The sequence below is a fragment of the Musa acuminata genome, chromosome BXJ2-4 (assembly GCF_036884655.1).
Source record: "Musa acuminata AAA Group cultivar baxijiao chromosome BXJ2-4, Cavendish_Baxijiao_AAA, whole genome shotgun sequence".
Classification (NCBI taxonomy): Eukaryota; Viridiplantae; Streptophyta; class Magnoliopsida; order Zingiberales; family Musaceae; genus Musa; species Musa acuminata.
The window spans coordinates 29733318-29755550 of NC_088341.1; the positions used below are offsets into that span (position 1 = coordinate 29733318).

General features: G+C 40.8%; 1 protein-coding gene across 1 annotated transcript in view; it reads right to left on the reverse strand.

The window, feature by feature from the left end:
* Positions 1 to 657: 657 nt before the first annotated feature.
* The window catches only part of LOC135610229 (clathrin heavy chain 1-like), a 28282-nt gene continuing 6706 nt past the window's right edge, over positions 658 to 22233 (reverse strand). Inside the window, exons 3-30 of the mRNA XM_065104475.1 lie at positions 13977 to 14065; positions 13785 to 13863; positions 13550 to 13677; positions 11339 to 11437; positions 11122 to 11230; positions 10399 to 10478; positions 10088 to 10315; positions 9937 to 10002; positions 8525 to 8641; positions 8080 to 8277; positions 7884 to 8000; positions 7549 to 7608; positions 7215 to 7301; positions 6967 to 7050; positions 6752 to 6886; positions 6617 to 6679; positions 6384 to 6488; positions 6178 to 6290; positions 5820 to 6072; positions 5520 to 5656; positions 5158 to 5436; positions 4045 to 5047; positions 3445 to 3930; positions 3155 to 3325; positions 2889 to 3074; positions 1515 to 1637; positions 1290 to 1400; positions 658 to 1193 (exon numbers count right to left, since the gene is read on the reverse strand). Of these exons, the coding sequence (XP_064960547.1) occupies positions 1032 to 1193; positions 1290 to 1400; positions 1515 to 1637; positions 2889 to 3074; positions 3155 to 3325; positions 3445 to 3930; positions 4045 to 5047; positions 5158 to 5436; positions 5520 to 5656; positions 5820 to 6072; positions 6178 to 6290; positions 6384 to 6488; positions 6617 to 6679; positions 6752 to 6886; positions 6967 to 7050; positions 7215 to 7301; positions 7549 to 7608; positions 7884 to 8000; positions 8080 to 8277; positions 8525 to 8641; positions 9937 to 10002; positions 10088 to 10315; positions 10399 to 10478; positions 11122 to 11230; positions 11339 to 11437; positions 13550 to 13677; positions 13785 to 13863; positions 13977 to 14065 (4868 nt within the window). The 3' untranslated portion in view covers positions 658 to 1031. The remainder of the gene's footprint in view (positions 1194 to 1289; positions 1401 to 1514; positions 1638 to 2888; positions 3075 to 3154; positions 3326 to 3444; positions 3931 to 4044; positions 5048 to 5157; positions 5437 to 5519; positions 5657 to 5819; positions 6073 to 6177; positions 6291 to 6383; positions 6489 to 6616; positions 6680 to 6751; positions 6887 to 6966; positions 7051 to 7214; positions 7302 to 7548; positions 7609 to 7883; positions 8001 to 8079; positions 8278 to 8524; positions 8642 to 9936; positions 10003 to 10087; positions 10316 to 10398; positions 10479 to 11121; positions 11231 to 11338; positions 11438 to 13549; positions 13678 to 13784; positions 13864 to 13976; positions 14066 to 22233) is intronic.

The following is a 22233-nucleotide window of genomic DNA, read 5'->3' on the forward strand; positions in this document are numbered from 1 at the left end:
GTTCTTTCACTTGGTTTTGTTGTCACACAAGCCTTTGTTCTATTGAAATTGTGGTAGTTTTTAGATAGATTTTTATAAATTAGTGTATTTTTGTTCATCGTTGAGTGTAACAAAGTTCTTTTCCATTAAACTATCTCAAACTTTCACAACTTTCACAACTTCATTAGACCTACAAATTTCTTTTCTCAATCAAGGGTGTCAATATAATAGTAATAGCATTGGTAGTATGACAAGGAAACTAAGACCACTCAATAATGTTTTAAAAATCGACGGATATCTTTCGATAATAAATTCATGCTTTTAGAGTCTTTTATTTTTAACGTCGCATACATTGTTAAAAAAAAAATAGAAATCCAATGATAGCTTTTAATATAATTTAATAATTAATTTTTAAATACATTCATTCAACTTGATTTGGTGCTCTCTATAGTAGACCAAAAAAAAAGTTTAATCGCTTCCTTATCTCATATGTCACTTAATAAATTCTCGCGAAGATGAATCATATAGCAACAATGATGTGCATCTAGAAACATATCTTTTATTGCTGTAATAATTTCTAGATTTTTATCATTGACAATGCATAAATAAAAACTCATTAACAGAATTTATTTTCTCAACTCAAACAAAAAAAAAAAAAACGACATGTGCTTCACTATAGTAATCAAACAAACATTCCTTTGATAGCCAAAAACTTTAAACTCATGAATAATAAAGTATTACAGACAAGCTATCTCATACAACCTCAAGAAATTCAACCTGCAATAAAAGGGTACAACTGCTATTTCACTTATTATGTACACAAAGTAAGCCTAGAAATGCTAAATAACATGAAAACCTATACGTATGCCATCCAGCTACCGTCCATCCTCTGATCTCTAAAGCATAATTCATACAGAAACTTAATGCGGAGCTCCACATAATCACAAAATGCCTGAAATAAACAAAGAGATTGACAAGATAATGACATTATGAAGATATGTGCCCAACATACCCTGGATTCTTCCTGGCAAACACTCTCCTACAATGTTCTTTCAGTACGTTCCCATCGGGGGCATACCAAATGGCGGCACCGGGGGCATCCCCATACCAGCCATAGGTGGTGGAGCTGGATAAGGTCCACCCATGCCAGTAGCACCCACACCAGGAATTGGTGGAGCTGGCAATGCAAGGGGTAGCAACTGTGCATACATATTCTGCAAATGAGAGATGAATATCATTGCTAGGCAACAGAAAAAATAAAGACAAAATAAATTACAGAACAAAGATCGTCAAGAATGCACCAAACATGCCTGCTGAGTAACCAAATCCTTTTCCTCTTTTTCTTTAACTTTCACTTCATTCTGTGCTTCAATCTTATCTTTAATAAGTTCATCAACCTTGCTAGTATACTCACGAATAAACTGTAGATATGCAACAATCACATCAGAGTCGACAGGATTCAGAAAGATATGTACATAAGTTACTGAGGTTCGAAAAACAACCCAACTGCATCCACAAGGATATACAGCAATCACCTGCAAGAGGTATGGAAAAGCAAAATCCAGCATATTGTTCATCCAGGCAAGCTCAAGGGCAACATCAGGACGGATCAAGTCATAACAAATAAAAAGACATGAAGAAAAGCATTCCTTCTTTCCCTGCCATAAATAACCAAGAAATCATCAGGATACCATCGATGCACAGTTAATAGCAAATGGAAGAGAGTGCACAGATATAATCCAAGCACAATTATAAGTGAATGGATAAGGGAAAAGCTTGTTTTTCTAATTCTAATTACAGCATTTAGTTATGTCTAATGTTGAAATGATAACATTAATCCTACAGAGGAAATAAAGGCATTTGAATTTGTTTATGATTAATATAATATCTAGAACTTGCTCTTCTTACCCTAACACTAACGACCACCAGAGATCATGGCAAATAACAGTTTAGACTGAACAGTGAAAACAAGGATACGAAAGAACCACTAGATGGCGACAAGCAATCAGGGATTCTTGTAATCACGAATTATTAAACATAATGCAAGCAACTGTTATAATTACAGAACCAGCCGATATCAACTTTGTATACCAGCTTAATTAAACATATGAGAACACCATTCATTTGTTTCACATTACATTATGTTTCCGTATATTATTTCAACTGAATAGCACATCTGAAGATGACGATTTGGTCTCTGGTTCCTGCAATGACATTATTGAAAAAAAAAAAATTTCTTTCTTACCCACATAGTCATTGGTCAACACACTGGACTAAATTATGAAAATAATCCCTGTTTTGCATAGGTTCTGGTTCTACAACCATTCTACTCCCAAAATGAACTGTCACATGTATGATTTAAAAGGGTAAGGACAATGCTGGTAGGAAAAGTACAAGGCACTCAGTTTACAGGCTTCAGCCAATCCAGAATGTGGGGAGTGACAAACATACGCAATCATCCCATTGCATGTAGATATATAGGTTGTTTCTGTAACTCTTGACACCGAAGACTGCAATGAAGCAACTTGATGCCACACATCAAATGGCAGCACATAACAGACTCCTTTCTTTATTGACATGAAAACCATTCATATAACATGGTATCCACAATAAGTGAACATGAAGTAACATAACTATTTTGATATCTGATTAGAGGAGGTTTCTTTCAAATAACCAACTACAAAGTCATCAAATTCAACAATATAATCAACAAAATAAATAAATAAATCCAAATAAAAAGGTAGCTTCAATTTGGCAAGAACCGAATAAGATGATTGAGGAACAAAATTTGAATATAGCTGAGGAAATGAAGAGAATTCCTTCCATATATGACAACGAGTACAGAACAGTAAAAGAATATCAGCACATCCAAAGGTTGACAAATAGGTGCTAGTTATCAAGCCCAGTACCTTTTCGATAAAATAAACAAGCAGCTCTTCAGAAAGTTCACGATCACCAGACTGTGAACATGTCTCCATTGCATCTTTGTATAGGTTGTCCTTCTTCGATAGTGCAATGGATTGCTTCCATCTTCCTGCTTTCTTGTAGATATATGCAGCGATACGTCTCATCTCAAGAAGCTCATGCTTTTCAATCTAGTTCGTAAAATACTCATCAGGACTCAGGACTGCACCATAGTATTGCAATTCAAAGTAAAAGAGTAGGACAAATTTACCCTCTGGGCGAGGCCTATCTGATCAAAGTTGTCATGCGTATCAACTGATTCCCGTAGCCTGTCATAGTCCTCCTCCTCGACATAAACTTCATTTAGTGCCTCGTTAACTGCAGCTACATTGTTACTTTGAACTGCAACCATGTATGGCTTGACAAGATGCAAGTGACCAGCCTGGTACATGCAAGGGTTTAGTTATCCAGATAACCTAACTTTAACCATACAGTAGCCGTATATACCCTTCACTATGAAAGTTACGATGGTGAAAGTAAATTATGAGTACAGATTTACACCTTCCGCATAATATCTACAACACGAGTGTGGTCCACACGAAGAGCAAGTACATGCAAAAGATCATTAATCAGGTCTGGATGTTCTTGCAGGTAGAAATGCACTGCCTTGTAATAGAGCTCAACATTTGCAACTTTAATAACTACATCTTTAAATTGCATGTGATCCCATGCATCTGGAGAATGGTTCATAATAGTTGTGGCAGCATTGTCAAACTCATCATACTGAATATACAGATAGGTAAGCTCCTGCCAATGCTGTTGCTCATCACAAACACGGATAAGCTTGGGAATATTAAGGCGAGTCGAAAAAAGTTTAATGTGCTCCATAAGTTTCTCTGGTCGATATCTAGCATACAAGACTCCTAACTCCGTGAAAATACCCATGTGTGCGCGTTCCAATCCAAGGCCACTTTCCATGAGAGAAATTAACTCATTAAAGCAGCCTCTGTTCTGATAATAATCACTGACCTCTTCCAAGTCATCCACCTGAAGTGAAAATTTTAGTGATTAGGATCCAGTAGGGAGGATGAGGTCCCTAGATAACATAGTAGTGACAAGAAACTAGATTGAGAAAAGGTTTTTACTATAAATTCATATTACCTGGATGATGATATTTAAACCACAAATTTGTGCCAAGCGGAATTCCTCAGCATCAACACAAGCAAAACAGACTTCCTTCCATGTCTTTGAGCTATTTGCTTTTCGAGCAGCATCCACTGCACCCTGGAACTGTCTGAGCTTGACCAACGTACTAGCTAGCTTTGCCCAGTTGGAAATGAAAGTAAATATGATCTTGGCAGCTTCATAAAGGGCATCATCAAACAAGCGATCTCCAACATTTTGGAGATTAGCAACGTTGGGCATCAGAATGAATTCCTCAATTTCACTCAGCCTATCAATCTTTGCATAAGCATATAAGAGTTCACTATCCACTTTTGGTTCCTTGACCGTTTGCCTTACCATCAATAAGTATTTCACCAAGTCATGGTAAATGTTTGAATCTTCTGCAGCCCGAATAACATCTAGGAACTGAGTAGCATCATCCGCTCGAATAAATGACTCAATTGCTTCACTTACTAACCCTTCCCGTAATTGAGCTTTGCCCACCTGACTCCATACAGAATCTTCTTCTACATGGAATGCAAATTCTACAGCCCGCTCTATGCTTTGGATGTTGTCCAGGAGGACATTAACAGCCTGCACATTTAAGTTGAATTTTTTAAAAATGGCAAAGGCTTCCTCGAACAGTTGAGCTTCAATTGCCACCTCACCCACTGCAGGGCCATCAAAGTTGTCCAATCTATTTATGTAATCCATGACCCTAGATGGATCTGCTTTGATGGAAGTTAAGATCAAAAGGTTTTGCAGATTGAAATTCCCACTAAAGGCTGAATTCTGGAGCACAATCTTTTCAAGTAATTCGATCAGTTCATGAGGAAGATCAGCAGTCATGAAAGCCTTAACAGCTGCAGAGACTTGCTCCGGGTTCTTGCTTTCAGGCAATGCAGTAGAAACAACCTGATCAATAAGCTGCCTTCTGTATTCATTTTCAGGAACAAGAACTTTCTCCCATAGATCAGCATCCATTCTTTCAACAACATATCTGTCACAAAAGAAAGATAACAAATCAATTAAGACGGACCATAATGATAAAAAAGAAGATAAAGATAGATGCTTCTAGTACAAATAAGTTGAAAGAAAAAAGAACGATACCTAGCCTGTAACTTGAACAATGAATTTTTATTAGTGACATTTATTAGTTCATCATCACATTGACCTCGTCTGTATGCAACAACTGCAAGCGTGGGGTCCCGCTTTTCACAATATTTACCCACTACACGTGAATCATAATACGGATTTGTAGTCAGAAAATGCTCTGGGTTATTATTGCTGTCTATGATGATCATTCCTAGAGCATTGTGAACATGTGCATCTTGGCTTCCTTCACTCACAAGATGTTCCAGAAATTGTGTGAGTAGCCGCAGACGGTTCCTGTCAGGCCATAATGCAGCAAACACCAAAGATATTAGTTAAGAGAGTTTATTTCATTAAGTAAAGCATGAGATGTCACATACCTCTTCTCACATTCAACCACAAGAGACTCAACTGGAAGGAGAGAACGGACAGAAAGAATCAGACCTTTTATAAAATCTTCAGGACACTCATCATCTAGCAGCTGTCCCACCACTAAAGGTGCATTACCTGGGTTCACCTATAATAGATTAACACAGCAAACTGTTAATCTATGAGATCTGATAGTTCCAGTGAACTAGCCATGACCACAGCAATCTTTTTTTGTCCCAAGTGGGTATATAATGAGTGTAAACAGTACTGCAGAAAATAAAAATGGCAAAATGGTGAAAAGATCATCTTACTTTCTGGACATAACCTTCAATATATCGAAGCATATTGTTTGTGTACAAAAAGTGAGTTAAATCAGGAACAAAACCAAAACGGTCGCAAACATTTATCAAAGGCCTTGCATCAGGAAGTTTGGCTTCCATCAGGAAATTCTTTGTTTTCTCTGGATCATAGAAGTTGGATTCTCTTGTTACACGTTCAACTTCTTTGATTTGACCAGTTTTGGCTGCTGCCTCAATATACTTAAAGTGTATATCTGGATCTTCACTGTTTCAATTGAATACAAAGAAATATGTGGAAAAGAAAAAGGTTAACAACCTAGTCATAGTACTAAACTTCCCATCTAAATACATTGCATGTCAAACCAAGTACCTGGAACTCAAGTATGATCCTAAGAAGAAGTAAAGGCCTTCATAGGACTTAAATTGCTCAAATAGTTTAATACAAGCATCCACACCTAACTGCTCAGAATATTCTTTGGCAGTCTGAAAAAACATAAGATCGTCATAAGTAGATATTAGTTAAGTGATCAATCATCAAATTATTCTACAGTGTGAGAAAACTAAATAAAGTTATACCTGAACAATTATCTGAAGGTTTGCTCTCAAATTCACAAGCAAAAGGTCCTTCATGCATTCTAAAGCCCACTCTCTGGAAAGGGTCCCAAAGAACTCCACAAGTGCCTAAAAACCAGTAGATCTATTCTAATACCAACCATAAATCAAATTATATATATATATATACATACACATACATACATATATATATATATATATATATATATATATATATATAACCATAGATCACACACCTGTGGCTCAATGGCATGGGTATTCACGATGACACGCTTAATATCAAGCAGCTCTGTGTAATGCTGTAATAGAATTGGTTTAATAAATTGTAACAAGAGAACTCAGTTCAAGATAACTACTGAGAAGCATTTAACCTGAAGGGCTCGCATATATAGGCCAGCCTTTTCACATAGCTGAGCTATTTGAGGACGATCATAATGACTAAACATTCCATTAGCTAATATAGCATCTGCAACATTAGGATATGTCACCAAATTGATCTCCAGAACCTGCAATGCTGACAATAATTAGGAAAATAACTGAGATGAGCAAGAAGACTACTTAACAAATATAACCATGAAAGCATCACCTTAGTTTGAAGAAAGGCATGCTCAGGTAGATTTGGCTTTAAGACATCTAACAAAAAGGCAGTTGCCTCTCGGATCATATTTCTCTAAAGAAAAACAATTATACCAAGAAAAAAAGAACATATTTTTAGCATCTACTAAATAAACTAAAGAGTTAACCAAGTAAAATATGTCATGCTATGCACTTTTTAAAACACTGGTTAAGTATTTCAGAAGAATAAGACAAAGAACCCCGACAAAATATATAAACCTGAAGAAAGATATCAGTAATTGTATTATAATCCACTGGACAGCCACCCTCCATTTGAGACATCATAAGAGCAAAATTAACTGCTCCCTGTAATGCAAAGGTATCACTAAGTCAATAAGTCAAGACTAAAATGGAAATTTAGACAAGAATGAATAAGTGGATTTAAGGCTTAAAAAAATCCATGGTGCATGTAGATTATGGAGCAACTCAGAAGACAAATAATAATATAATATATCATACTAAATAATGCAGAGGTCAAAGGTCTATTAGCAATAAATTATAAGAGTATCTTCAATACCATCAACAGTTGATTAGTCCAAGAACAGAATCTTACCTGAGGATCTGACCTTAAAATTGTTTGCAGAAGGAAAAGGTAATCTGGCACGTATCCCACCTGCATTCAGGAGTGTATGATCATCACTTTCAGGTGGCCATTTTACAAAAGCTTTCTTCTGCAGAGAATTAAAAATGCATATGAATGTTGTAATTCCCCTCTTCCCCTTCTACTCCACCCTCACAAGTTGTGTGGCTTACAGGTGCATGAGCTCTGGTTTGTGTGGTTGCACATGCATAACATTTGCTGCTGATATGCACAGATATTCCACAAAACAAAAAAAATTCAAGCATGTGCTTTAGTAGACATGTTCTGAAACAATTACCAAAAAGTACCTGCTTTGAATAGATAAGTATCTTGTCAAACTCTCTTCGTTCAGCAAAAGCAGCAACAACTTTTGGGGTAGCCCTTGCTTTTATATAGATTTTTAGTGCTAGATCATTGTCGACAGTCTACAGGTGGAAGGGTGATCGAAGTTGAAAAATAGAGAACAGAAAAAACAGCTTTCCCTATAGAAAGTCACATATCTACCTTGACAAGATCCCCCAGTTCTTCACTGCACTCAAGCTTGTCTTCAGCCAACCAATTTTCCAATAGATTCTTTTTGTTCTGATTTACAACAAGGCGAGATAACTCCAAAGACTCAAAGGCATTTAGTTTTCCTCTGGTTAACAATGTTCCAAAGTACTGTAGAAGAGGAGGTGTCTGTCCAGCTTGCACAGGAACACTCTGCACAGTGTATAAAGACACTCAAGTAAATGGTGCACCAAGCCTCAAGCTGTAAAGCATTTCAAGATCTGGTCTGAGTGAATACATAACTTTTCCTTGTCAAGAGTATCTATTAGTAGAAATAGACAAATGATTCTATTAAACTGTAGAAAATAAAAAAATTCAAATGATAACAAACAGGCTGGCTATACAAGTTCAATGCAAAAAACCAAAGAAAGAGAAGAATAAAAGAACAGAATTGAAGTACTTGAAATTTTGCCACAGTCTCCGGAGTTCTCAGGATGTCTTGTGGAGATTCAGCAGCTAGTTCGGCAGCCTCCTTGTATTTTGTCTGGGAAAACAATTCTTGGAACCTCTGCACAACCTGATGGTGCACAAAACTAATTAGGAATATATTTACATCAATCCTGGAGGCTTTAAAACTTGGCTGCCAAAGGAATTCCAGTGTAATAATACACGTTACTAAAATCTTCTACAAGGACTGTCGTGCCATGCTGACCGGTGGTATCGATCCATGGGCAGACTAGTACATGCTGATTGGTACCGGTATATCATATGTTGGTACACCGGTATGTACCAGTTTTTGGAGAAAAGGTTAAAAATTACTGAAAATTCACAAAAATTCTTTTTTAGGTTTCTTATCCTAATTGAATAGTAATTTTATTATATTTAATTAAGAATAGAGTGTATATGAGGCATAAATAAATGCATAAGGCTATGAATAACCTTGAATACCCCATTTTGGGCCAAAATGTAAGACAATAAACATAACTGGGACAAAGGCAAGAGAATAAACTTAATCACGTTTAATCTTTGTAAATATGCATTAGTAATGCCTCTAATTATATGAAATGATAAATAAAAACAAAAAGAAGCTAAATACCTTCGAATTTGAGGGAAATTTCACTAGATCCTGAGTTCTAATCCCATTTTTATCCAAATCAATATCTTGATTACCACTAATTGTTGATTAGGAACTTTAATTACAAGCGAGAGTGTGAGGAAGAGTGAGAAGAGATGAAATAAAAGTGACTAAGAGTGAGTGAAAGAGGGAGGAAGGAGGGGATTTAAAGCCCCAAAAGAAGCCCCAATGATCAATTTGACCGTTCGGGTCAAACTTGACCCGATTTACCCGTATCAACCGATACATCACCCGAACCAATCAATACATAACCTTAAAATCTGCATACCCCGAAACGGCCTGGTCCACGTACCAGTTAGCTTGTAGACTGGGCCACCCGTTTCAAACATTGATCTTCTATTTATTGGTAACAATTTTAGGGGAGTCTCTAGAGGTGAGATTTTGAGTTCAATTAGTGTCCTCGATTCCCTATATGAGGATAGCATAAGTTAGACAAGTTATTTTACTAATAAGATTCGTATTTAAAGAATAGGACAGGTTTCTTTTTGCAAATTTTATAGGGTGACAAGATCTACTCTTTTTCCCATAACTCCTATAAATAAGTGAACTTATAAAACCAAGAGCCACGGTTAATTTTTCTTTCTTTACAATTTTTGTTATCCTTCCTACTCCCATATTCTCATGGAAGCCTATTCCCCGACGAAAAAGATTAGCTCCCTGATATATGCACATATGTAACAAGTGAATTTTTACATTATAAAGAAATTACATGGAAAAAACTGGAACTTGTGATTTACCAAATTTTCTGCCCCTGGAAGATTTCCTCTTTTAGCAAGGCTAACAGCAAGCTCCAGATTATTCAACTGCAACAAGCACGACATACTAAAAAATATTTCAACATCTGCCATAAGATTGAATGGTCCAACTAATAAATACTGATGTGCTTACTTGACTGCTGACAAACGGCACAATGGTTGCTTCATTAACAGCAGCCAATAAAACCTGTCCTCTCCTATTAATAGCATAAAATCCACCAATTGTTGAAGCCTCCGCGGTCAAGAATATAGGATCTGGACTAATTCTATTTCTGTACACTGCTGTTGCTGTTTCAAGATCATATACAAATAACAGACCAAGCTTCGTGATCACATATATCAAACTATACTTATGTGAGATCTGGAAAAAAAAAATGTATATATGTTAATACCAAATCAACAACATCTACTGGAGACTACAAGAATAGAGATTATATTCATTACCTGCATTGCCACTGGGAAATCATCAGCAAAATCTGGTGGAAAAAATAAATCTGCCTGTTTCTTGGTGAAGCCTGGTTTACCTGAAAAAGGAACTTATGCTTCAGAACATAGGTTAAAACTAGTAAAAAGAAGGAAAACAAAAAACCTTCAGAAAAAACCAGTTGGTACATTTAGACTAAGTTCATGAATTTGCACCAAAGAAGTTACTTGGTGACTGAAGAAACACCAAGAAAGGAGGGCGAAAGCAAGGAGGTAACTATAGCTTTTATAGAGAGCACTTGGAGAAAAGATGTCCCATCAGGGAAAAAGGACTTTCTGATATTTGCTCCACTGAAAACTGTTTTCTACAGTGACAACCTTCCAAATATTAGGGAAACATTACTTCTTAATTCCCGCAAACACCAGGTGAACAAGAACAAAGTTAACTAATTTTTTGAAAGACTCCATTTGATTCCAACAGAAAGTGCTTTACCTTCTCCAATTTCTTTTTAGGAATGTAGAAATGAAAAACATGTTTCTAATACTAGTAGCATAATCATAGTAGAAAATCCAAGGCTATATGAAAATGATTGCCATCTGCAATATCTTCTATAGATTTTACAAGATTCTTCGCAATCAAACATATAGCTTCACAAGGGAAAATTAAAAAAACTGCATTATTCAAAATTTTCAAATAGCAATTTCCAAATTCAGAGGACAAGCATATTCAGAATTTTATACAACCTGGTTGGGCTCCCAGTTCAATCACATGCAACTTAGAGGTAATCTGTCCAGCGTTAGTGGTCTTTGAGGCAAAACAAATGAGAGTGGAGGGGTTTTCTTTTCCAACAACCTGTTTACAATATAAGTTCAAAAATAATACAAAAGGAAAACATAAAATGAAACAAGCAAGCACATCAACCAAAGGAGAATATTAAAAAAAAAGAATCAAATTAAAGACCTTAAATGTTGCAAAAGATGCAGCATGTGCTTCAAGTGCCTGACTGCGCTGCTGTTCCACTGAAAAAAGCTGCATATTTCCTTTCACCAGTTGGGGTCTCTGCAGCACCAAATGTATGGCATGGGATATGAAGTTAGTTCACTTAGAAGAGTAACTACGGCACATAAAACAAAAAAAACTGGATGTCAAAGTTGGAAGAAACAGGGTATTCCTAAATGAAGAGATGAACTGATGAAGTGAAAACAGCATAAATGCAACAAAAGGCAACCGAAGTCTGATAAAGATTTTATGATTGATGAACAACAACAACATGGAAGGCTAGCTTTCTGAAGTCAAGCAAGAAGATACTAAGAAGACTGCCATGAGCATATTAAAAGATGGTCACAAATTGAATGACATGTAATTTTTTAGCTGACCTGTTGCTTGTCTATACCCCACCTCAACCATGCAGTTCAATTGCTAGAAACAAGAAGATGTAAACAAAATAATGAAGAAATCAATCCAGGTACAAGTCTTTCTTAGAACTCCCCAATATACTAACATCAAAATTTTCCATCCTTTTAGTCAACAAATGAAAGTTCCATTTCACCATCAAGCTTGCCCAGAAAACCTGCATCTAGCATATTCTCTAGTAATGCAACACAAACAACTTTATCGACAAGCTAATGCAACACATAGTCACATACAACCTCTAGTATTCTCTAGTAAGAAGAGCCTTCTTTCTAGTATTCTCCACCATAAGGAGTCCTAATATCATGTTAACTCTCGCTCAAGTTATTTAGTATTTCCAACTCAATATCAATCTTCTATTCTGCATGTTGGTTATGAGACTAATTTACATGTCTAGTTAAAACTTCCATTATAAATAAGATCTACATATGGGGCCCCTGCCTCCTGCATGGTCGCACCTTTTTTTATCTTTTTAGGCTTCATACCAAGTGATACTCCATGGACTTGTGGAACTAAGCGATACTACATCAAGTCTTATGCCAATAGCATTCTAATTTTTAATCACACCTTACCGCTATTCACCATGTCTTAGAAAACACTTTGTACATGGTCTAATTGAGCACCAGTATAATGGAGAATTGTCATATACTGAAGTGCTGTACTTACAGATACGGATGACATACCAGTCAATCTTTAGTGGGCCAACAGGTGCAGTAAGAAATAGTTAGTTACAAGTAATTTAAACCTTACTCTGGACACATTCATTTGTAGCCAACATTTAGATCATTTAATTACTTCTTGCACTTATTCAGTCTAAGAAACAAAATGATGTGCTCAGTTGAGTGGAGTCTGCTTTTTTCAAATATGTCAACTCCTCAAAGATTGTTTGGATATATAATTAGCATTCTTTTTTTTCTTTGTAGTAGAAGAGTAGCCTAGAACACAAGGCTCCTACCAATGCAATATCTTAGAAGGTATGCATCCTTATCCTTGTATAGAGAGAGGCTATTTTCGTGACTCAAACTCTAGCCATCTAGTTCACAAAGATATCATTCTTCTTCGAATACTCTTTTATTTGTCACTTGTCAGCATCATTCAAGCCTTTCCTCACTCGTATGGTGTCAGCCATATAAAATGAGAAGGCTTATGGAAGATATGGTGAGATCCTATGACTGATCAACCAAACATCAATCCTCCAAAGGTAGAAACCCAGTTCCTAACAGGAAATCAAGGGGCAAGAGATGGATTTCCATAAAATCTAAAATATAGCTAGCAGTTAAACAAATCAGTGAATTGGTTGAAGCTCAAGTTTGTTCCAAGAGGCTAGAAGAATTGAGAAATAACAAGTAAAGGAACCACATTCATCCCAAAGCCAATTCTAATTCAAATCCATCATTCTATATCTGTTATTGATTTGGATTTATTAATCTTTACCTGCCATTAGAGGTTACTTATCTGTGTAGTTGAGGATGTAGCAAAATAAAATTACTGATTGTTCAGCTTTGTGGTTGCAGTTTCAAAAAACTAATGCTTTTAACAAAAATCAGAGGAAGACATTGCATTTCATAAACCCAAAGTTCTATATCCAACATGACATACTTATGCAAACAAAAAATAAAGAAATGTCAACAAAGCTCAAGATGAACTGATGAAGTATTACAATCAACAGCAAAATTGCATAACAATATGCAAAGAAGTTATTTGACCAAAATAATATTTTATAAATTAAATTCAGTGCAACCAGATGGTAAGTCAGCAGACCTCAGGAGCTCCAGGTGCAATTCCAATGAGAACAAGCCATTTTTCTGAGGGATCGCACCGATAGTTGATGATTTGATTGTTTGTTAAGTTAGCTGCCCTATCAAACACCTTAACAGGCTCACTGTCACCTGGATTTGAGGGAAAACAACACAGATTTCAAAATTCACAGCATGACAATAATGGTTAACTAATTTGATTCAAACTTGGAATGATTCATTTCGCAGATGAGGTTTACCTTCAATTGACCAGTGATAGACTGAAGCTTGTGTAACTAGCCCCAACATTTTTGGGTTAATCCACTTCCAAAAGACAACCTGCACATGTTCCAAATTAAATAAAGAATTCAGCTCTTCAAAGATTACAGACCAAAGGAAATAACAAATGAAAATTGGGGCAATGGAAGCATTTAAATTCATTCTAATTTTACCTGCTCAGGCATCTGATGAGATTTTATTTTAGTCTTCTGTTCAATATTGAAAATCTGTAGATGATCCTGCATGGTTCCCTGTATTTGTGCTGCATATCCCCAAAGACAATAGACTAAATAATACCAGTTCAAACATAACAATAGTACGACAAAAGAAATTTCAAAGAACCTCCTCTAACAACCCCCAAAGTAAGTAATGTTTCATTTCACAAAAGCTCTCCATTAAAGAAAATCCCAGAAGGTATATTTCTAGTTGTAAAAATTCTAGTGGCAAATGTTACAAGCATCTACCTAATACTTTACAATAAATATAGCAGCATAAACATTCTGCTTCTGTAACCTGCTTTGAACAGTCAATAATCAAGAAGTTGACTGCAAAATAACAGATATACCATAAAGATATGCTGATGAGCATTCCAAAGAAACAATATATGAAAAGATACCACATTTATAAATAAATATAGATATGATTTTATATACATTACATGTTGTGACAAGGTCAAAGAGCCTCAAGAAGTCAAGAAACATATTTAGGTTGTTTACACTCTCCTTATTCTTGTTTCTTTTTTCTTTCCTCCATTTCTACTTTAAATGAAAACTTCACCCATTGCATTGCAGACACATGAAAATAAAAATTCAGCATCATTATAGTCATGTTTGTGCACTTCAAAAAAGAATTTCCCTGTGTTGGGACAAACTATGGAAGAAGCTTATGATCAAAAACAAAGAAGTCATATATTAACAAGGTTTGACATACCGAAGCGTACCGCTCGATACGGGTAATATGTATTGGTCCGATAAAAGACCGGTATGGGCGGTACATCAGTATAACCTAGTGTACCATGTTGTCATGGACTTCGCTGGAATTGCCTAAGTCGTGAGACACTCTTGCGGCAAAGACGCGAACTTAGCTTGCGTTGCCTAAGTCGTGCTTCGCCCTTGCGATTTGTGTCCGCAAAGATCAGCCCACTTGCAACCTCTCGTAGGTCCCGAAGGACCTGTAAAAGAGAAAGTTGATTAGTTCGAAGAACGAGCGATGGACAAGTTCCGACGTCTCGCGAAAAGGGGAAGCTTTACAAGCAATTCAGCGAGCACCTTGCGTGCACAAGAGAAAAGAGGGAGAGGAGGAAAACAATGACTTTAGAGGGTTGAACGAACAATTGCAAGTCCACAAACAACTGCTCACCGGGTGCCGGGCGCGACAACAAGTTCCCATCAAGGTAACGTGCGAACTTACGAAAGATTGTTTAATGCCCGACACTATACCGAAGCCCCATCCCCCATGGTGCCACCCAGGTGGTTCCAGGGTGCTGAGATGGCTGACATTTCGCGTGCAGCAGTGGGCTACAGAAAACAGCCCATGGCACGCGAAAGCGGAGCTGTTTTGCTCGGTTCGGTGAGCGATCGCACTGTAGCGCTGCAACTTGTTCACACTTACATTTTTACAAGCAAAAGGACTTAAAACCAAGCCAAAACATGCTGCCAAGTCGCTGTACATGTAGATGAGAGCAACGAATAGTTCGTTGAACGGAGTTGTTGCGGGTGCGCGATGACCGTTCGAGACATTCTCCCCCACTCAAACTGTCGACGCCCTCGTCGACGCTTGTTGATAGTTGTTGATGATTGCTTCTTCATGTCGTAGGGCGTCTTCAAGCTTCCAACTGACTTCAGTTCGGGGAAGCTTTCGCCACTTCACCAAGTACTCGGTCTACTCAGCTTCAGTGGGTAGCTTTATCTTGCGATCCACTAAAATGGTTTCAACTCGCTTCTCGTAGGAGGCTGTGGTGGGGGGTAGCCGAGTTAGAACACTTCGGGAAGCATCATGCGGATCCGAGTGATAGGCTTTCAAGTTGCTGGCGTGAAGAACATTGTGAATTTTGAACCACGCCGGCAGCTGCAACCAAGGTTCGCAATACCGTACCGTACCGGTATTTCGACCTGGGCTCGGTACCGGTACGGTACGGTATACCGAGCGGTACACATGGGTGTACCGAGTACTGTAGCACTACTACAGTGCTACAGTACCTCGGAACGGTAACAGTCGGTCCGCGTACCGAAAACCTGTCGGACCGGTACGTACCGCCCGTACCGGGCGGTACGGCTCGGTACGGCAGACCCTGGCTGCAACTTGTAGGAGACGTTGCCCACCCTGCTGATAATTGGGAAGGGCCCTTCGTACTTGCGCACCAATCCTTTATGTACTTTGTTCCTAAAGAATTGGAGTGATGCTGGTTAGAGCTTGACCAACACCAAATCGCCGATCTTGAACTCTTGTGGTCGCTTTCCCAAGTCTGCCCACTTCTTCATTCTTTTTACCGCCTTCTCCAAGTAAGCCCACGCAATATCTGCATTTCGGTGCCACTCCCTTGTAAAGTGGTAGGCTAACGGACTACTCCTAGTATACCCAATTACCATGGTGTGAGGAGTTGACGGTTGTTGCCTTGTAATGATCTCGAAGGGGCTCTTGTTGGACGCAGAGCTCCGCTGCAAGTTGTAGGAGAATTGGGCATTGTCCAACAACTTCACCCAATCTCGTTGGTTGGCACTCACGTAGTGCCGAAAATATTGCTCTATGAGCGAGTTTATCCTTTCAGTCTGGCCATCCGTCTGGGGGTGGAGGCTTGTGGAGAAGTATAACTTTGACCCCAACAATTTGAATAGCTCGGTCCAGAATCATCCCAGGAACCGAGCGTCTCGATCACTAATGATATTGTGCGAGACTCCCCAATACTTCACCACATCCTACATCATCAGCTTGGCCGCCTCCTCTGCTGAATAGTGTAAGGGAGCAGCAATGAAAGTTGCATACTTAGAAAATCGATCGACCACCACAAGTATCGATCCGAGTCTCCCTACTGCGAGCAAGCTTGATATGAAGTCCAAGGAAATACTCTCCCATGGCCTTTCTGGTACGGGCAATGGCTCCAAAAGTCCCATCGGCTTCCGTTGCTCCACCTTGTCTTGTTGGCAAGTGAGGCACGTTTGAACATATTTCTCCACATCAGTCCCCATCTTCGGCCAATAGAAGGCCCTCTCCACGAGAGCCAAGGTTCTATGAATGCCTGGGTGTCCAACTCAAAGGGAATTGTGACACTCTCTTAAGAGTTCACGTCTCAAATTGTCCACTCGAGGAACATAGACCCTATTCCCTTTGGTGTAAACGAGTCCCTCCTGGACCCAAAACCGTCGTGTCTTGCCTTCTTTAATGAGCTGTATCAGGGCTTCTGCTTGGGGATCACTGTACAGTCCATCCCTGATCCTGGAAAGGAAGTTGGAGTGCAACTGACTTGCTTGGCCTCTGCCCTCTAATTGTACGGCATTCACACGCTCCACTTTCCGACTCAATGCATCGGCCACGAAATTCGCCTTTCCGGGCTTATACTCCATTGCCATATCAAACTCAGCCAGGAAGTCCTGCCATCATGCCTGCTTTGGGGAGAGTTTCTTCTGAGTTTGGAAATAGCTCAAAGCGATGTTGTATGTCCTTAGTACAAATCGCGATCCAAGAAGGTAGTGTCGCCAAACTCGTAGACAGTGGATCACCACTGTCATCTCCTTCTCGTGCACCGGATACCGTCGCTCGGTCTAGTTGAGTTTGCAGCTCTCGTAAGCCATCGAATGACCTTCCTGCATGAGTACTCCCCCAATAACGAAGTCTGAAGAATTTGTATGGACTTCGAAGGGATCCCCATAGTCTAGCAATTTGAGCACTGGTTCTTCCAACACGGCAGCTTTCAGATCTTGGAATGCAATTTCACATTTATCAGACCACCTCTAAGGCTGCTCCTTCTTCAGCAACTCCGTTAGTGGAGTTGCACGCTTCGAATATCCCGCTATGAGGCGTCGATAGTAGTTGACGAAGCCAAGGAAGGATCTCAACTCTGGCACCTTCTTTGGAGTTCGCCATTCCGCAACCGCTTGCACCTTCGATTTGTCCATCTAAATGGAGCCATCACCAATTCGATGCCCCAAAAATAAGATCTCCGTTTGAGCAAAGTAGCATTTCTCCCTTTTCAAGAACAAAGTGTTCTCCCTGAGAACCTTGAAGATTGTCCGAAGGTGCTTGACATACTCCTCGAGCGTTTGACTGTAGACGACGATATCGTCTAAGTAGACGATCATGAACTTATCCAAATACTCCTTGAATAGCAGGTTCATGATAGTGCAGAACGTGGCCAGAGCGTTGGTTAAGCCGAAAGGCATCACCAAGAACTCAAACGCTCCATACCTAGTCACGCAGGTAGTCTTCGCTTCGTCGCCTTCAGCAATGCGCACCTGCCAATACCCCGACCGATGGTCAAGTTTTGAGAAATACTTGGCTTTCCCCAACTGGTCGAACAAGTCCACGATGAGCAAGATGGGATACTTGTTCTTTACCGTCACTTTGTTGAGGGCTCGGTAATCAACGCATAGTCGGAGGCTCCCATCTTGTTTCTTCTGGAAGAGAACTGGAGCTCCGAATGGTGCTGTAGAACTGCGGATGAGACCACCGCTTAGTAGTTCACCTAACTGCTTTCTGAGTTCTGCCAACTCTGGCGGGGGCATGCGGTAGGGTGGTCTCACTGGAGGCTTCACTCCCGGCTCCAGCTCGATGTTGTGATCCACACCTCTGCGTGGCAGAAAAGTCTTCGACAACTCGGGTGGCATAACGTTAGTGAACTCTTTCAGGACGTTCGCCACCACAACAGGTTCATGAATGGCCTTCTCGTCGAGTAGTTCTAGCTTCATAGTAGCCACGAATGTTAATTCACCTTTTCGCACCCCTTTCTTCAGTTGTAATGCCGATATATGTTGGGGTTCCCTGGCTCCTCTCCGAGAGACGGGAACCACACAGGGGTCGTCACCTCCCATCACATATAGGGAGTTAAGGAACGGCATTGGCACTAACTTCGCTGCGTGCATAAATTTCATTCAAAGAATCACTTGGAAGTCATCCAATGGCATCGCCATCATGTTTGTGCTCTCGCTCCATGTTCCGATCTTGATGGGAACTCCCTTTGCCAACCCGGAGATTTGCTTGGCCTTCGAGTTCACCGCCTTCATTCGACTTAAGCTCTTCTCCAAGATCAGCCCGTCGCTTTGCTTCTCGATCAGTAATAAAGTTATGGGTAGTGCCCGTGTCCACCATTACACGGGTTGTTTGGCCATTGAGCTTGATGTCTACGTACATCAGCTCACCACTTCCTGCTTTTTGTAGCCTTGTCTTCGTGTTCTCCCCCACTTGACCTCGTATGGTGTTCAACAAACACATTGCTCCCATCCGGGGTTCTTGCGACTCCTCATCATCGCCGCTGGATTCAGAACTACTCGAACTAAGAGCGACAGCCTTGCCCTTGTCCGATCCGGGGGAGGAGGATATGGATGGAAGCTGTTAAAGCATTGAGTGCCTGCTTTTATGGCCACTCCCTCACCATGTGCGGCCCTCCACACAAGAAGCATCCGCCAGGTTTTGGGGTCTTGCCTTTCGGGCTTGGCCCTTTGTGGGAACTCTTCTTCCTTTGTTCGCCCCCGAGCTCCTTCCCTCGAGAATATTTTGGAGGGCGATTGCTTGAAGATTATTTCCTTTTTCTTGAGAATTTCCTGTTCGACATGGAACAATACTTTCGAGCTACGAGGCCTGATTCCGAAAAAACCAAAGTCTCTATAGCAATAATGTATCTGAACGGAGATACAAAACTTTGGTGGCGAACCCGTTGGGAGGAGATCTAATAAGGTCGGTGTCAAGTTGACACGTGGGAGGACCTGAAGCGGGAGTTGAGAACTCAATTACTACCGGAGAATACATAGTTCGTCGTAAGAAGGAAGTTGAGACAACTCCGCCAAAATACTTTCATCCGAGACTACGTGAAGCAATTTTCTGCGTTAATGCTGGACGTACAGGACATGTCCGAGAAGGACAAACTGTTCAGCTTCCTCGATGGTTTGAAGCCAAGGGCTCAACAAGAACTACATCGAAGGAATGTCGCCGATGTGATCAGGGCAATTGTTGTCGCAGAAAGGCTCACCGACTTTGTTTCCTCTGAAGATGGCATCTCTGGCCCCTCCATAACCATGAGGCTCGGGTGCCCTCAAGTTTTGTGACGGCGCAACGCGGGTTTTGCTTCCTCCCGCATTTAGTGCTCTTATGAGCATGGTCACCCTTAAAGTGAGTTCCGCTACAACTTCCTGCAGGTGTTGCACGGAGTCTTTGGTGTCATCTGATAATCGGTCGACAAGGGCCTCAACCTTGTCGATCCTGGACTCCGCTTCTTCTTACGCACTTTCTACCCCAACAAGCCTTCGTTGGCCATGGTAGAGTTCCTCCAAGCTCGCTTCAAGAACATCCAAGCGGGTTTCCGTCGTTGTGAGTCTCTCTTTATGACTCTTTTTCCCAGTTGGCGCTCCAAATTGTGCCTCCTCCACTCGCAGAGAGCAGCCGACTTCTCGCTCATCATGTTCACCGTCGCGCTCCTCCTGAGCGACTCCAACAGCATGAGAGCGAGTGTGCACTTGCAGCCCACCTGCGGCTGCTTGGGGCAAGGGTCCGGCTTGCCCCGTCTTGCTTGATTCGCCACGATGCTTTGTCATAGCGAAGTTGCGAAGTTCTTTCGCTGCTCGCTCGATGTGCTTGCCCGCTTTGATACCACAATGTCACGGACTTAGCTGGAATTGTCTAAGTCGTGAGGCACCCTTGCGGCAAAGACGCGAACTTAGCTTGCGTTGCCTAAGTCGCGATGCACGGTAAAGACGTGAACTTAGCTTGCGTTACCTAAGTCGCGCTTCGCCCTTGCGATTTGCATCCGCAAAGATCAGCCCACTTGCAACCTCTCACAGGTCCCGAAGGACCTGTAAAAGAGAAAGTTGATTAGTTTGAAGAACGAGCAACGGACAAGTCCCGACGTCTCGCGAAAAGGGGAAGCTTTACAAGCAATTCAGTGAGCACCTTGCGTGCACAAGAGAAAAGAGGGAGAGGAGGAAAACAAGGACTTTAGAGGGTTGAACGAATAGCTGCAAGTCCACAAACAGCAGCTCACCGGGTGACGGGCGCGACAACAAGTTCCCGTCAAGGTAACGTGCGAACTTACGAAAGATTGTTCAACGCCTGACACTATACCGAAGCCCCATCCCCCATGGTGCCACCCGAGTGGTTCCAGGGTGTTGAGATGGCTGATGTTTCGCGTGCAGCAGCGGGCTATAGAAAACAGCCCGTGGCACGCGAAAACAGAGCTGTTTTGCTCGGTTCGGTGAGCGGTCGCACTATAGCGCTGCAACTTATTCGAACTTACATTTTTACAAGCAAAAGGACTTAAAACCAGCCAAAACATGCTGCCAAGCAACTGTACATGTAGATGAGAGCGACGAACTGTCACGGACAAACTTCGAAACAGGATGTTTGATGTAATGCTTATGTATGTCCGTGTCTTTTGGCATGTTCATGCCTTGTACAGCATGTAGAGGGGCGGGCGAAGGCATAATAGTCTCATTTTAGTTGGGTTGGTGGACTCTTTAGGCTTGTAAATAAAGGTTGTGTCATGTGGACACGTGTGAGAGATTTTCGGTCTGTAATGGACCATTCTACCCTTTGTTGTGCAACTGTTCAGAGCTTATAAAGTCTGTTGGTAATTTGCATTGTCTATGAAGTGTTTTTCGGAGATGTTTGCTTGTGGATCCCGATTGAGGCGTTCTCTCTAACCCGTTCTCTCTTTTGGTGGTCCTAAGGGACAATGGGAGGCTTCGGGGAGGCTGACCTTTGCGGACGGACACGCAAGGGTGCCGCACGACTTAGGCAAAACCAGCTAAGTCCGTGACAGATGGTATCAGAGCGGGACAAGCACTCATAGAAACACTTAGCATGCAAACGTGGGGGACCTAGCGGGGCTGCGTTGAGGGCAATCAGCACACGCGCGACCGTTTGGGGGAAAACGGGCATGGAGATGTAGGGAAAAGGAGTCGCTCGGAGAAGCGGGCATCTGAGATTGGCATTCAGAGGAATGGCCAACCCTTCGCGCAAGAGGCACCACGAGAACAGGCAAGCTTGGAAGAATGTGGAGCGCACAAAGGTTGGGATGGCTGAGTTTGAGCTACGGCTCAACGTTGACAACTATACTTAATGGTGCTCAAGGCAAGCGAGGCGCTTGGTAAAGGATGAGACCATCCAAGGTGGAATGAGTTGCTCAGCGATTGAAAGAGTTATACAAAGCTCACAGAGGTGAGGGGAATTGCTAACTCAAAGAATTCGGTACTCATGCATGGGCTTGTATGCGGACGATAGAATGTT